Source organism: Ciconia boyciana, chromosome 11, assembly GCF_034638445.1.
Source record: "Ciconia boyciana chromosome 11, ASM3463844v1, whole genome shotgun sequence".
Lineage (NCBI taxonomy): Eukaryota > Metazoa > Chordata > Aves > Ciconiiformes > Ciconiidae > Ciconia > Ciconia boyciana.
In genome coordinates this window covers 3,471,464-3,488,648 of record NC_132944.1, presented here as the reverse complement: position 1 = coordinate 3,488,648, position 17,185 = coordinate 3,471,464, and the positions used below count along the sequence as shown (strand labels likewise).

The 17,185-nt window shown below is 35.7% G+C and overlaps 1 protein-coding gene across 1 annotated transcript in view; it reads left to right on the top strand.

The window, feature by feature from the left end:
* Positions 1-17,185, top strand: part of ATP2B2 (ATPase plasma membrane Ca2+ transporting 2) — a 440,022-nt gene that overhangs the window by 339,888 nt on the left and 82,949 nt on the right. The window contains exons 8-11 of the mRNA XM_072875775.1: positions 5,259-5,384; positions 7,205-7,237; positions 8,739-8,834; positions 15,839-15,880. Coding sequence (XP_072731876.1) covers positions 5,259-5,384; positions 7,205-7,237; positions 8,739-8,834; positions 15,839-15,880 — 297 coding nt within the window. The remainder of the gene's footprint in view (positions 1-5,258; positions 5,385-7,204; positions 7,238-8,738; positions 8,835-15,838; positions 15,881-17,185) is intronic.

The window sequence follows — 17,185 nt, the reverse complement described above, 5'->3', positions numbered from 1 at the left end:
ATCCAGATAGTCATTTACTGTACTTGAGAAGCAATTCTAAGAGTACAAATGCTGACTAAAGCAGCTGGTTCATTTCCATCTGTATATAGCGTATTTGGTACCGCCTAGGAAGGCAGAAATGGAAATACAGGCTCTGATATACCTGAAACCAAAAGAAGCAGCTTCTCTTCTATAGTTCCACTACACTTCTGTCTAAAACATTTTCCTCCTTTCAGTCCATTAACAGAGATTTGCATGCGTAGTGTAGCATAAGCCATTGCATCAACAGTCATCAGCTTAAACAAGACAGTGGTAACGTTAAATTTCTTTGCGATGAGCATGGGCACGTGTCAACCAACTGATGAAGACAGCTTGGGTCTGACTGCTGCTCGGCTGCCTTGATTGAAGCTGATGTGCCCTTTAAGTTTTTTATAGTTCAAAGTTCGGAGAGATCCACAATTCCTAAATACAGAAGTTTTGAATATGAGTCTGGCCTCAGTATTGCACACAGTGAAGTGTTTTGGGGCACCACGGGATGATAGTTTACATTGTAAAAAATAACTTATGAGGCTTACTGCGTAAAATGTTTTTCCAGGTATTTAGATTAATTTGATTAAGGCGTGAAAGAGTTACACAGAGGAGGTCAGCTAGTGTAGTTCTCACTGAACTGAGACTGACAGAACATTATCCTAACTTGACTTTTATAAATGCGTATTTCTATCAATGCACAACAAGGATTTGAAACAAAGATAGCTCAGCTTATTCAAGATCAAATAAACAAAAGAAATCTCTTGGTCATGGTGCTTTGTTAGGTTTTGGAAATAAAAAGGAAGCTTGATTAAGGAATCGGGTCAGTTATTGCCTGGAGAAAAGTAGTTCTGATTCTGTCTTAATTCCCTGCCAGAAAATATTCCAAGCTAGGCTTCTAGCACAGCAGAAATTTTCAGAACAGAGCAGCTAACTTCAAATGTTCCAAATTATTTGGATATGTCAAAATTACACGTAGATGGTTTTTTTCTGGAAAACTCTTTTTTGTTCATAGAGGATATTCTGATGGTTGGTTCACTTCATTATTAACTTCAGTTACCTCCTAATAATTGCAGTGACTAAAATTGTTTTTTAGATACGCAAATAGAGAATTTTTGTTCACCACAAGTTTGTTAGAAGTAGCATAACAGTATAAAACCCGCAAACTGGCATGCTCTGGTTTTCTTCTCTTCTTTTTCAGCCCTATTTCCAATCTATCTCACCAGTACTGTTACCAGATTTGGGGATTTCTGAGCAGTCTCATGTTTAGTTGCATTTTTGTCTGAAAAGGTATATGCTGTAATAGGTTCCTTATCTGTGTAATCTGTTTATCTCTTTTCTTACTAAACTAGACTTCTTCCTTTTCTATCTTGGAATATTCACCATTTATCAACTTCAAATTAAATACTCAGCATTTGAAAAAATGTATTTTACTAATATTGAAAAATTAGTCTTGAGAGGGAAAGAAGTCAGTAGAATTGTTCAACGTGAAGTTGGAGTACATGCTTAGTGTACAGATTAAGTGAAAAACATGCATTCATTCCAGAATTCCATTCACGTAACAAGAGCTGATTGAAGTCATAGAGCCCATTTCTTTATTCAAGCTAATATAATTATAATACCGTTTAAACGGTGAAATTGCCAGCGTTAGGTGGAAGGAGGTTCAGCTCTTTGGTCCAGCTTAGATGCTGAATAATTTTTCCAATAGTACTAGCAGAACATAATCTGATGATAAATTAGTACCTGCTCTAAAACATGCCTTTTATGCACCTTAAGAGTTTTGAATTATGTTTTACAAGACTAATGTTAAGAAAAGGTTCAGAAAGGCATTTCAAGGTAAGACTTTTTTGCCCTTTCCAGGTGTGCAGAGGTAAGCTTGAAATCTGGTGGGTGCGTGTTCTCTTAATAAAGCTGGTTTTGAAACGGAGGTGTACATGCCATTTTTTGGAGGATACTTCTACCCACCTTTGTAGGCTAATACAGAAGAAGATTCCTTCAAAAGAAAACATAGGAATACTAAAAGCCAGTTTGTAATTAAAATATATTTCAAATGGTGTTACATCTTAAAGGAGGTTCTAAATTTCTGAGTTAAGTTTCAGACATTTTCTGTTTTGTCTGAACTGGTACAACCAAGGCTATTCTGTTTTTTAAAGATCTTTTACGTTCCTTTAGGCTTGAATGTAACTTGTTTTTTGTTGTTTGGGTGGCAGTCCTAAATTGTATGTTTGTGATGTTTTGCTCTATCATGTGAAAGAAAGCAAATGACTTTTTAAGGAATCAAATTTTATTTCAGAAAGCCATAGGAACAGTTCTCTGCACTGAGAAGATCTGCTGCCTTTTTTTTTTTTTTTTAACATCTAACAATGTATTAGTGCATTGTTGTTTTTATATGGCTTATTTCTGCTGAAATTTTCTTAGTGTTTTGATGAGATATTTATCCTCTCAAATTAGGCTTAGTGTTGATAGATGTTCTCTCTGTTCTGTGTTTCTGTTTTCCTTTTAAGAACATGAGAGGTTTTGATTATTTAGAGAAAGACACTTGGATTATAAATACATAGTTGCATTGCTTAGGATGTTCTAGGACAACAACTGGATGAGCAGTAATAAGAAAATGGGATTTTTTTAAAAAAATGGGTTGCAAATATGTTTGTGTGTGTATATATAGACTATTGATCTATTTAAGGACACAGGTCCACGTATCTTTCCTTTTTTCACCTCTTGAGATAGCTCAGTGAAATTAATGTATGTAGATGAGGATGAACCCAATAAAATGTTTTTTAAAAGGGGAGGGGAGAAAGAATCTCTCCATGGCCATTCCGGTTTAGTGGATCTGAATGCCCAGTAAGATTCTCCATGAGAAATTAATTCTGTTCCCATTTGCTCAATGCAACAGGCTCATAATTCAGTTGGTTAAAAGCCATTTTGCAGGAGTGTGCAGGAAGCTTGTGTGAAGATTTCTTTTTTACTGTGGCTTCAGGCATGCCCTGCTGTGCGGTACATCTCAGAACTACAGGCATCAGGGAACGACTTCACTTTGCTTTTAAAATATCGAGTGGTAATTAGTGATGGGAATGGGTAAGTGACAGGGGCAAGATAGTTGAGAATAAGCATACCAGAATTTTTACCTTATTAGCCACAGAACCGGTTAGGACAAGTCACTTAATGACTCTCACAAATTCATGCTGTTACAGAATGAATGAAACAGTGATGTTGTCTTAAGGAAAGTAAATGGAAATGGAGAACCTTACATTTATGGCAAACTTGATAATTGTAAAGCAGTACAACGTAACTTTTGAAGTGAGGTGAGGATCTAAGGAACAAGAGATTAAAACCCAGCAAAGAATAGTAGTTTGTCACAAACACTGCAGTGGCGAGGCAAAGATTAAAGTGAGTATTGTAAGCACTAAAATTGGTTTAGTATCACAATGGTCAGACTGTTTAGTTAAGACTCTTAAACCAACAAATAGCTGCAAAAGAAGAGGAAAAATGCTTTCTCTCTCCACGCCCCCATGTCCCCCCGCAAAGGAAAACGTAATTACAGGACTATGTTCTGATTCCATCTGGTCTCATTCCTCTGATGTCCCACAGCTGCAAGTCTGGGATAATGACTGGTCTCAAAATATGATTTATTTAAAACTATCGCACCTAGGATTAAAAACAATTGTTAAATAATAGAATACTTAGCGAGCAGGTCCTAGTTAACCACGTGTCCATCCATAGTTCACTTGGAGGTATAAGTACATGTTTGTCGTCTTTGTATACAGTGATTGTTTCTCAAGGCTAACAGTTTGTGTGTTACAGCCTCTTTTCATCGTTTCCAAACTACTTCCTTCTTCAAATACAGGAAAGAGTATTTAAGAAAACCCAAGCCCAGTAAACTTTCAATCCTAGCTTGCTCTGTCAACTTTGTGTTAAGAAGTGATTGCTTTTCCTCTGTGTTCTCACAGTGACTTACACTTAATAGGCATAACATAATTTTCTACTGCTAAAGGGTAAAATATAAAGTCTATTTCAATGAATAGCTTTATCTATCTATCTATCAGTAGTTTCTGGTCATTATGTATTTGATAGGAGCGCTACTGATCTGCTTTATATCTTTTAAAATTCACTACCTACTAAGGATATCTTTCTTCAAACATTTTACATATTACTTCAATAATGAAGGGTTTAGATTAAAACTTTCTCACCATATGAAATGGCAAATTAGTCACAATGTGATACCATCCTTGGCACATTTGTTCCTATGCTTCAATGACAGGTTGTTTTAATAAGCTTTTATTAACTGGCCTTAAATACATGTCATAACAACAGGTTGTTCTTCAATTTCAAACTTTTTTTTTAGAAATAGCCAGTGTGCAATTGCGTAGACTGATTTTTTGCACATCCTCTGTTACGAATTTTTCCAAAATGCAAATCAGAATACTTTCAGTTGTCTCTAGGAATTTCTATTTGTTTGTGTTTCCACAACTCATAGCAAAAGGTTTCTAAGAGGCTATGATCTTAGATGCACCTAACATTTGGTTCAGTATAGGAATAAGAGCTGTAAATAAACAATTTCTATACAATAAAGCATGAAATATTTCTCAAAAGGAATTTATTTAATATAATGATATAATTACCTAGTTAAATTATCCTTCTCAGAAAAACTTAATGTACATTTTGATTTGTTTTAGAGTAATAGAAATCTCTGTACATGCTGAATTTGTTTTCAAGTGTATGTCAGATTCTTCTTGCTGTTTGGGAATCTCTTGATTTAATTAAATATCCCCTGGAAGATTTTTCTCCATATTGATTTTTCAAGTTGGAAGATGTGAAATTGTCTTCAAAAATATTTTTTCTATGCCTGTAAATCAACTGTAACTAAGAAAGATGAGAGAAATTGCACACGTATTTTGACTTCATTTATCTGATAGTATACTTGTAAAAGTTACAAGAATTAACTGTGTGAAGCTAAACTATTATCTTGCAAGATTATGTAAACTTGGTTAGTGACATTTCTTTTAAAAAGGGAATCTAATGTGTGTGGTTAATGGATGTGCAGCCTAAGATTTGCAATTAAGCATCCATTCTTGGCTGAGAATAATATACAACAATAGCGATTATTTTTGGTATGTAATTATATTGGCCTCAATATAGATTTTTAAAGTGTAACAAACCTCTCTCAGTACTATAGTAAAAGACTTGCATAAAATATTTAATAGTTGTTCTTTTTATTTTTTTAGTTATATATAACTTATATTGCATGTTTTCAGGTACTCATGTCATGGAAGGCTCTGGACGAATGCTTGTAACTGCTGTGGGTGTGAATTCTCAGACAGGCATCATCTTTACTCTGCTAGGTGCTGGAGGAGAAGAAGAAGAAAAGAAAGATAAGAAAGGTAAATTTCACAACACGTAAGGATGCTCCGAAGAAAGCTCTTGGGATTTGTGTAGCCAGAGCTCTCCTGCATTCTTGATGAATAAATACGATTTTTAAAACTTCCTTTTTTGGTATACACTTTTGTCATTACATGTCACACAGAAAAACAGCAAAAGCTGTTAACCAATAAATACATTGGATAACAAGAAGTTTTTCCAGTGTGAAATTGCAGACTCTCAGTACATAATTAAATGCAAGGGAATACACGGGCATACTCCCTTTGCCGTGTCTTCTTCACATAAATCCATACTCACCTAAAATTTGCTAAGGTTTTGTTCTTGTGCATTTACATCTATGTAATTTTTTTTTCAGAAAAAAAAAAACCCAACCAACTTGGCCATGGAAATAGCATCTTTCTTTGAGCTTCAAAAATACAATAAAGATAAGATGTGGCTGTTTGCTAGCCCAGTTGTTTAATGTCAGTGAGTGACTTTAGAGGCATTTTGATTTCTTAAGGAGTCAAACTAAGAATAGTAAAAGAGAAGAAAGTAGCAGTACATGTTAACAGAGAGTTTAACTTTGATGTCCTGTATCAGTTAATGAAATCAAGAAGTCTCTTTAGACTTTCCACCTTACTATAGTGGGATGTCATAATCCATTGCTAATGTATGGGTTGCACGCTAAGCAGAAACATGGTTTAATGTGTGTCCTTTCCAGTTTTTGTTCATACGGTCTTGTAAATTGTTCATGTCTATTTTCAGAGTTTCATCCCAAGTTCGTTCTAAGAATATTTATCTTTCAGACATAATTAAGGGCCAATTACTATGGGGTTCTTTAGACATTTCCACTCTTTTTAGTGGTTTTCACTATTAATAAAAAAGAGTAGTTATAGCTTTATTGAACTGTTACTTGGGATCTGTCAGGCAGTGTGATTCCACCTTTTTTTCATTTCCATCCTTTTATATTTGAAGCTGCAGCTAGGAAGGCCAAATGTAAATGGGTTTCATGATCTACAATTTTCATTTCTGAATGTGTTCAACAAGTGGTTGCACTTGACACCACCATGTTTCTCTGAGGAAATCCCTTTTTGCTTGAGGAAAGACTTTATGAAATATTTACCATTTCGTTTCTACACAGACACACACAATACCTGCTAGGCATGGTAAGCTCTAGGAACGTTGAAAGGAGAAAGACCAAAACTTCCCCAGGAAAACTCTTTCATGTCAGAGTAGTTTTGAACAATATCTTGGAGTTTGATCTTCTATCATTAGGAGAAAGCCTCCTAGGCGTAGACCTTTTGAGATCTGGCAGCATCTGGTTTGGCAGCGTCTAAGGATATGGTAGGTGAGAAGGAGCAACTTCAGTACCTGTTTGAAGGTGTCAGCTGTCTGCCCGGAGGTCCTTTGTTTAACTGGGTTGGCCTTCTCTGTATGTTATTTTGCTCGGGACGCTGCCGATTCTCTCATGTTTCATTGTGCGTGGCCTTGAAAGACAGGCAAGGGAAATCTGAGGTAGCAGAGTAATGCACTGCACTGTGGTCGTAGCTTACTGCCCAGAGACAGAGATGCTTACCGAGGTGTGCAAGATCTTTTTATGCAGACACCGAATCTAATTGGATATAGCTACAATACCAAGAAAAGTCCTTCACATTTTCTAACACGAGCGTGGAGGAGTGCCTGGGCAGAGCTGGTTGCAGATTGAGGCCCAAACTCAAATAATGTACTCTCATATATAAACCTGCAATTCTCTGAAACCCTGCCAATCATAAATGCTTGCTTCAGTCTTATGTGGGTGTATGCTTTTATCGTTCATTAACGTTTTGTAAAAATCATCATACAGGTGTGAAACAGGAGGATGGACAGCAGCTTCCAGGTAGAGTAAGAATTGTACCGCATCAAATGAAAGGATGAGGCTTTTGGCCAGCAAGCTTTGGTGCAAATCAGGGTTGAACTAATGATTAAAATAACTGTCTTTGAATCTGACCAGTTAAATTAAAGAATAATTTCAAATCAACAGGATTTTCGTGGCAAACATTTAAGTGTGCACGCATTGTAGGTGTTGCAAATCTTGCTGTTAAGCTTGAGTAATCAGTTATTCTCCAGAAGTAAATTACAGTATATTAAATGTTGAACTGCATGATTTGCTGTTAGCGGTTCATGCTGTGCTGGTTAGTATGAGTATCCAAATGGAATAAAAAATAAGCATGAGTAACCAAAACAGTTTAAGTTATTACCATCACAGTAATCAGATTTGCAATTGAAATTTTCATGAATGTAGTACACAGGGTGTGTTGTTTAAATCCTGTATGCTGTTTATTTTCTTCTCCCAATTTACCATTTGTAAATAAAACGCGACCAGTTTTGTTGAATAACAAACCAGTACAGTGTGAAACAGTCACTATGGGTCAAGTACTGAGGGAGTGCAAGAGTCTCGATGAGGATTCATTGTAGGACTTCTGTGTTCCCTTGTGAACAATTAACCAACAGAAACAAAACTCCTAAATCCTGTTCTTTGTAGAGACTAATTTTCTGAACTCTACTATAAAAAACCATAATAAAATAATAAAACCTTCTTCAAGTTTTTCACCTTCCTGTTAGGAAAGATTGCTTGACCAGTTTCTCTAATATGCAGAAGATTGCTGAAAACAAAAAGAGGAATTTTTTTTCTGATATTTTTTTCCTTTCACCACAAAACAGGCAATTACGTAATGTCTATTATTTGGATTTAAAATAACTCATTATTCTCCTCAAGACTATGTTTACCATTTCCACATACAATATTGAAAAGTTTAAAGTTTCTACTCAGATGAATGTGCCTATTCACTAGGTTATGGCAGGACACAGATTGAGCCCGTGTTAGACTGGGATGTATCAGCAATAATACATCATAAGATGCAACATTACATAAAATACAAAATATGTAATGTTGTAGATACTATGTACTATGCTGCATATTTTAAAACTACCCATGCACTGTGTAAATTCAGTAACTCAAGGGAAATATTTCAACCATTTTAATATCTGTCTAACATTATATTAAAGTAAATAAAATTACACATAAAAGGACCAAAGCAATGTACATAGTACTGTGTACAGTCAGTTCTCACCAACTCTGTTAACTTTGTTAAATGTCTTTCATATTTATTTATTTAATTAGTATTATTATTATTCCATATATGAGGTTTTGTTTTACTTTGTAACACCTTTGTAATGACATTTTGCTTTTGAACGTTATGTTAATTAATTTAAAACAGATTGATTTTGGAGAAAACAAAGGCATAGTATTCCATAACTGTTTTTTGTTTTGTCATGTGCATTTGTTCATGTTGTTGTTATTATTATTATTTATTGTTTTTTTATCCATTATTATTCAGTAGATTCTTCCCATCCCTCCTCCCACCCTCCTTCAGCTACAGATGGTGCAGCAGGTGCAAATGCCACTGATAATGCAAATGCCAGCTTAGTCAATGGTACGTCAAGAACACCTAGCTTGTTTTATTTGATGGATTTCTCTCCTGACTAGATAAGATTTCCTCTTCCTTTTATGAACTGCACAGATGTCGTATGTGCGTGTGGTTACCCTCTGAGAGATCCTACTCCATAAACTCTACAGTAGCTTATAAGAGATGCCACAAAGATGCTGCGACTTATTTACTTCATTCACACAGAATTAAGCACGGGAGAGGAAGAAGTAGGAATTATGATCTATTTGCAAGTAAAACTGCAATTAAAAGGAACAGTTAAGTAAGGCTCGTTTCAAAACTTTTGAGTTGCCTTTACATGAATGTTCATTGTAAAACTTCTTTACACGTTTGTCAGCATAGATCTGAAGAACACCGCGATAAATGGATTAGATCTTCTTTTCTTCTGATGTGGCACTCTCATAAGTATTCATACAGTCTTCATGTAGTTCTGAGAAACAGTTCTGGGGTCAGGAATCTGGCTCAATTTCAACTAACAGTGCTTTAGGAATAACTTTTGCTGCTTTGAGCATCTGTTTTGGAAGAGACTGACTGAAAAGTTATATTTGTGGGTATTTGTGTATGCCCTTAGATAGTGATCATCTAATGAACCTGCCTGGATTTTACTAAAAAGAAAAAAAAAGATTACTGTGGTCAATTTTGACTGTCTCTTAGTACAGATTCTTGACCCCACTTTTTAGCATGCAGATATTTCAGTCTCGCTTCTAACAGTCTAATACCAGTATTAAATGGAATGGGTCAATATTAGCCTAGGCATCAGCTGTATTTTTCTGATAATCAGACACATTAGTCTTTATTTGCCATAGAAAACTTTCCCTCTTGTACAGCACCAATAATACTGACAAAAGTAATGCTACTTTTCATCGTGTTGGTGATAGAAAGTTTTTTCCATGCAGGTCAGTGGTTGTTGCATTATGCATTTGAAACTAGAGTTTCTGACATAGCAATACCAAGTACTAAACAAGTACTAAGATTTACTAGTGTAATATTTTATTTAAAGCAATGACATAGGAAATCTTTGAGCCTATTTTTAAATAATTTTATTATAATTTAGAAGAAACATATAACCAGATTTAAAATTTTACTCCTGCACATTCTAAGTTTGCTGGAAAACTAGGATTTACGATCCCTACATCTCCCTGCGTGACAGGTACCTATATCATCCTGGTTCCAACACCCCAGTTACAGATTCCTTAGAGAGCTAGAAGCAGGAAATTAATGCCGACTATTTCATTCTCCATTCTTTGTGCTCTGTTATTCTACTCTGTTGTGTGTAAAACAGACATATGCATACAAAAAAGTCGTACCAGATATCCTCCTCCAGTCCCACTGGAGACTGCAGTATTACATTTATGCTCAGTCCTGCAAGTTGCTGAGTACTAAGTTAAGCATCTGCTTCAGCGCTTTGCTGGGTGAGAACCACTGCTCAGCAAGCTGCAGAAAGGAATCCTAAATTGGTCTAACCTGGTCCCTCTGTTAGCAAGTTTTAGTTGCCTGGTAAATATCTGTTGTGTTTGGTCTTAATGCCTGAACTTAATATGGAAATTGAGTTCCAAGGGATATTAGATCAGTGTCTTAAGTATGTATGTGATTTTCCATCATCTTCCCTCCCATCAGAAGCAATAGTTACTGTCCCTGTTTATCTTGGATTTGAGACACATACTCAATTCTTTTCAGTGCACAAAGTGTAGACGTCAATTTTTTGTGCAGCTGAATGAATATGGTTTTGCTTTTAATTCTTCTGAGGTGAGGCGGTTGAATTAATTCTGCAGATCTTTGATCAACGTGGAAAGGAGATACGTCCCACAGTTCAGCTTATCTGACATTGTGTTCAGAGGAGAACTGGGACTTGGCAAGTAGAGTTAGATGCGAGTGCTTTGAAATTGTCTGGGAAATGGCCAAAGTCTGATTTCTGCTTACACTATACATTCTTCTAGTCAGCAGTGGCGATGAGTTAGAGAATACTTAAAACGTAGATACGTTTTGGAGGGGAGGAAGGAAGGAAAAAAAAAGTTCTAAAGCAAGGAGAGCAAGTTCATGTAGATATTTTTTTGGTCTGGGTGAAATGAATTTTTTCAATAATGTCTGAGAATTCTCCCTGGGATGTGACTGGAAACAAGCATTTTTACCTGAAGTCTGGGACCTCTGTGTAGAAAATACCTTCAAATAAGGAAAAAATGTTACATACTTGAATAAGTACTTAGCGCAGGAAATGCTATTGCTTGTCACTTGAAAATCAACTCATTACCATTTCAAATAAAATATTGTTACTGTCTTAGTTGTCAATATACATTTGACGCAAAGCAGTATTTTGTTTTCAGTCAGTGAGCTTATAGCGATAAATTCATACAGGTTTGTGACACAGCCTGTTTGTTATCTGCTGTATCGAAGGAACATAAATTATATATTTAATTTTTCAGTTAATTTTTAAATATTTGATATCAGTTATATATATACATTCTGTTGGGTTCTAGTAGTTGAGATTAAAATACATAATTGTTTGATGGTCTCTCTGTTAAAACTATGGACAATATATTCAGTTTTTAAAAGGTTACAAGTTAAGGTTATGAGCAGATCAGAAAATTTTACAGAGAGGTAGTAATTCATGAAAATTAATCTCATTTTGAAGTATTGTATTTAGAAAATAATTTTTTTTTAAAGAAAATATGGGAAGCACCAATCACTGTTTACAGGTTGTTTACCCCAAATTTGATTTCCTTAGAGAAAGGAGTGCTTAGCAATGTCCAGTAGAGCACTACCCGATTCCTAAATCAGGATTTCCATGTTGGGTTGTTGGGTTTCTTTTGGCGTTTGGTACTCAGAGAATTTGTTACTTAAAATTATATCCTGCTATAGAAACACCATACCAGACTCAGAGAAATGTCTCAGCTGAAATACTTTACATCTACTGTTAATTCTGTCAGTTCTGGCGTAGTACACTATGTTCAATTCCTGCAAAGCAATTTACAGTTTTCACAGAATCACAGAATCGCACAGGTTGGAAAAGACCTTTAAGATCATCAAGTCCAACCGTAAACCTAGCACAGCCAAGCCCACCACTACACCATGTCCCTAAGCACCTCATCCAAACGGCTTTTAAATACCTCCAGGGATGGGGACTCCACCACTTCCCTGCGCAGCCTGGTCCAATGCTTGACAACCCTTTCAGTGAAGTAAAATTTCCTAATCTCCAGTCTAAACCTCCCCTGGCACAACTTGAGGCCGTTTCCTCTCGTCCTGTCACTTGTTGCCTGGGAGAAGAGACCGACCCCACTTCTCTACACCCTCCTTTCAGGCAGCTGTAGAGAGCGATGAGGTCTCCCCTCAGCCTCCTTTTCTCCAGGCTGAACAACCCCAGGTCCCTCAGCCGCTCCCCATCAGCCTTGTGCTCCAGACCCTTCCCCAGCTCCGTTGCCCTTCTCTGGACACGCTCCAGCCCCTCAGTGTCTCTCTTGTGGTGACAGGCCCAACACTGAACACAGCATTCGAGGTGCGGCCTCACCAGTGCCGAGTACAGGGGCACGATCGCTGCCCTAGTCCTGCTGGCCACGCTATCTTTGATACAAGCCAGGATGCCATTGGCTTTCTTGGCCACCTGGGCACACTGCTGGCTCATATTCAGCCGGCTGTCAACCAACACGTCCAGGTCCTTGATGGAATACTTTTAATGTATTTAAAAGTATTTTCTTAATTGTAAGTGAAGTTGTTTAGTGAGTGCATAGAAGAATTACCTAAAACTTCCTGTGTGACACAGAGTAATCAGATTTATTCTTTTGTGGTTAACCTGTGTTTTACTAAGGCATTGGCTCTGATATCACACTGCGTGAAAGAATTCCTAATGATTCACTTCAGATATGTTTGACGTCACTTTTCCCCTTAAATATAGATTTGCAATGTGTGGCTGTTCTTACTAGCTGCAGAATATAACAGACTTGGCATAAGAGGGCAGCAACTCATTTCTAGTTGCAAGATGAGACATTTTGGAAAATCAGTAGGGTATTTTACATTTTTTGCTCCATCACAGCACATGAGAACATAACTCAATTAGCTTCTTTAGCTGATTCCAAGCAATTCCTCCGATGACCAAATAACTTCTAACGCCAGCGATGGGTCTTTGTTAATCTGTCCGACTGACTCTTCAAAAAGGGCTGGGGGAGGTAAAGGGGAATCTTTCTTGGAAAGTTTATTTGAGGAAGTAACTGGATTTTGGAGTAAGAACTTTGGCAGTAATGTGGGTATGTTCCAAAAGACAGAAACTTTAATAAGCCAAAGGCAACATGAAAAATATTTTATATTCAAATTCAAAACCTTCAAAGCAACTGCAGAATACAACTCAAGTTAGGAGGCTCTGTCTTCTTTTCTAAACCTTCTGATTTTTCATCCTTGCTTAACAAAGTGGTAAAAATAAACTCAGATTAATTCCTCCGGATTTCAGGGCCCAAACATTGTTCCTTTTACTTACTTATTTCCAAAAAGAAAAGAAGAAAAAAATTGGAAATTTATGTAAAAATATATCATATTTTTGAAGACTTATATATAAAAATATTATCAAAATATTAATAAATAGTCATCCTGTTAATGGTTCTAAACAATGCACAGAAGTCAGAAAGATGGGACAGTATTTCTGGTCCTAGCACTAACTGCAAGGAGAAAGGATTTCTCAGCAGTAGTGATTCTATCATCTTAATTTCTTTCATAATTTCTTTCTTTGTTCATGATTTATAGCCAAGTGCAGGCTTAAAATTATTTGGAACAGGAGGAAATAAATCCTTTACAGCAGTCTTTTCTTTATCATAGTTACCTAAATTACCTTTTCTTTGTTACTCTATCTAAACGATTGGAATATAGCTAGCTGTGATGACTCCCCCCATCCCTCAATAACCTAAGTGCAGTAGCTGCTGAGGTTAAGAATATATTTCTTAAATACTTAAGTTTACATTGTTATTAACAATTGTCCATTCTGTGTACTGGTATTTTTAGGTAGCCAGGGTAGATGAATTGTTCGTGTAATGACATCAATTATGATACCCCTATTAAATAGCAAATACATATCATAAAGTTAAATACTTTGATTTACATAGAAAACCAGTGTATTTTGTGTTTGCCAGTTATGAAAGTCATGGGTTGGGGTTTTTTTTTTTAAGTTGAACAATCTTCAGTTATACTGCTTGAAGGTTTTGAATTGTATTCTGAAAAAGGAACTATAGAGCAGGACATAGAGCAGACTGTCTGCTCTAAATTAATGTTTTCCAGTTCTTAAGGAAGGCTTTGTCCTCTAGCCAGAACTCAGAATCTCTAGCGATGTGTTTTGTCTTACGCTAACTTTATTAAAAACCATTCTAAGAAAAAGAGCCGTTAGGCAGATAGCAAGTTCAACTGTGCACTGTATGCAAAAATTTTTAAGCAGGTTTCACAGAGAAAATGAACTTTGGTTTTGTTCAGGTTCATAGGTTCGTGTCTCATGGCAAAACGTAAGTCTTGGAAGATAGATACCGCCTTTTTAAAAGTCACGTTATAGCCAGGGTGGGAAGAGAGTTAGAAACACAGACAAGCAGTTGATGCTAAATGGTTTCCTTCAGCATACTTTATTAATCCATCGGAGTACTGAGATGATTGTATGTGCAAAACATCCTTTCCTTTACTGTAATTCTATGCTTCTGAATTTCTCAGTGCCTGTAGCCTATTAGTATGGCGTGAAAAGTTATAGGGATACATTTATGACTCATTTGGCCATTTTTGCTCTTTTTGAGAGGGAAGTTTTTAGTGATCTCCCCATTACTGAAAATACAAACATGCAAGAAATGCACCTTAGCCTTTTAATTTTGCTACTATTTATTCACAGCATAGAGTGAAAAAATTAATACACGTATTGAAGCATAAATTCTGTTGCTTTATTGTGCCTGTCAGTACCAGCTGTATTATTGCAGGAAGTCGGAAGAGCAGGACTTAACTGCTGTCATATTTTTTTATGTCATATTTATCTAATGATACATTTCTTATTAGAATGTGTCAAAAATCCTGTGAAGGTGTTCTAACTATTAATTTTCCTTAGCATTATTTTTTTATTGTGCATTATACATAACTACAAAAAGAGCAGGTCATCCATTCTGCATGTAATATTTATAGAAGTCAAGTAGTCTTTTCTGTAAGATAAATCCATATATCACTGTGAAAGTTTCAAAAGGCATCCCGCCAAGAAATTTTGAACACATTTGGAATTGTTTACTGGTTATTCTGAATACCAAAGTTTTGTACACTCTAATTTGTATTTTGCCATTTTTATTTCATACCACTTTCAAATGGTATATTGTCAGTTTAAAAAAACAAATAAGGACTTTGGTATGGTAGCCAAAATACTAAATTGGAAGTTACAGATACACTTGGCAAATCTTTCTTTAGGGTAAATCTGAATATAGGATGATCACTCGGCACTTGTATTTACAGGAGTAGGTTGCTAATTAATACAACCAATTGAGGAAGATGTAATTTTAAAATCATACCTGATTTACATTTTTATTTATTTATTAAGACTATTGTTTATATTTTGTCCTAATTTACTAAAATAATGAATTTAATTCTGGAATACATTAAGAAAGTCATGCTCTATACTGGTGTGTGCCAAAATTATACCTGTGGTTTTTTTTAAGTTCCACCTCTCTGAAATTTCAGTTCAGGAATATTATTCAAATTCTGCTTTCCATGGGATTATTTTTATTAGTTTCACCCTCTTAATTTCTGTGATTTGCTCAAAAATATTTAGTATTTTACATGTTACAACATTGAACTTGACTGCAGTTCCTTGAATGTGCCCAGCTAAGTTGTCCATGCTTCTAAGTAAACATGCGATAGCAATGGCTACTGATCATAAATAAGTCTCTGTAACATGATCATTACTTTTGTCTGCCCTTTTTATTTAAATTCCCATTTTCATGTTCTGTCTTGGGTGAAGATTGTTTACTGTCTGTTGTCTGTTGAAATTTTTCATCATATAGGCAAAATGCAGGATGGGAATATGGAGAACAGCCAGAACAAAGGTAATCTTCTTTCATATTAAGGAGGTTGTGGATTTTATTTTTAGCATGTAGTTAAATTCTGTTAAAAAATGAAGTGAAAATCTGTGGTTTGTGCCTGCGTGTAAAAATGGCCCTACTGTTCAAACAGAATGTTAAAAAACCCCAAATGACCAAACCCCACAAAAAACCTGCCAAAGAAATTGTAACTTCCAGAATTTTGATGTATCAGTTATTTAGGATAAGACAAGATCAGTATTTCTAATAAGCTATTTATGGATGATACTTTCATGTCACAAAGTTAATTTGAATTCATTTTTCTTGTGCAAGTTATGTATGCTATGTATTGTTAGTGAATTTCCAACCGTGTTTTTGGTATGTCTCGTCATCTTTGGTGTTTAATGGCTTTGTACGGACATATTGTCATTTGCAGGGAGAAGGTAAAGCAATAACAAAAAGAAACTTTAAAGCCAGGAGGTTATTTAATAATGTAGAAGTGTATTATAAGGATAAATAACAGGAAGATTAAGAATCTTAGGAGTTTCTTATTTAATGTACGCTCTCAGGAAGAAATGGAAGTAAATGTTTTGCTTTCTCTGAAGCAAAGTCATGGTTCCCTTTTTATTATATGAGACACAGCTATCACGAGTTCTTTGGGTTATGCCAAATAAGTCAATTAAACTGTAGCTTTCTCTTCTCAGATAATTCTAAAGATTGCAAAGGTGGTGGATCAGAAACTGAATAAACACAGTTGTTAATGGTACAAAACTGCTAAATAAAATGATATTAAATGAATACGTGTTAAGATTAGATAGACGAATTAGATTTCCAGGTCAAATAAGCATGGTTTTGTACAATCTGTTCACGAATGTCAAAGCAAAGCTGTTTCATCTCATTCTATTTAATTTACTTATGTCTGTGTTCAATACAAAACAGACACATACCCATACATAAACTGGAATGTCATTGCTTTTAAAAAACATGTCTTTCTCTTTGATACTAAAATAAAGTTTCCTTATGTTAGGATTAGCATTCTTTCAAGAAAGGATGGTTTAGCCTTTACGTTATGTGTGCTTTTTATGGGAGAATGATGATGGTATCACCATCTGACCTGATGGTGAAGTTACTTGAACGCTGGATGCTAAGGAAACTTTTTAAGTCTGGTATTACCTAGAATAGTGGTTTGCAAAGGGTGGTCCACTGGTCGCTCAGGTGCCCGTGCAGTCAAGTGGTGCACGGATCATCTGTGGAACCATGTTGCCTTTAAAATGTTTTCATTAAAGGTATGATTATAAGGGTGCATTGTAATCGATGAGACATACCAAAATT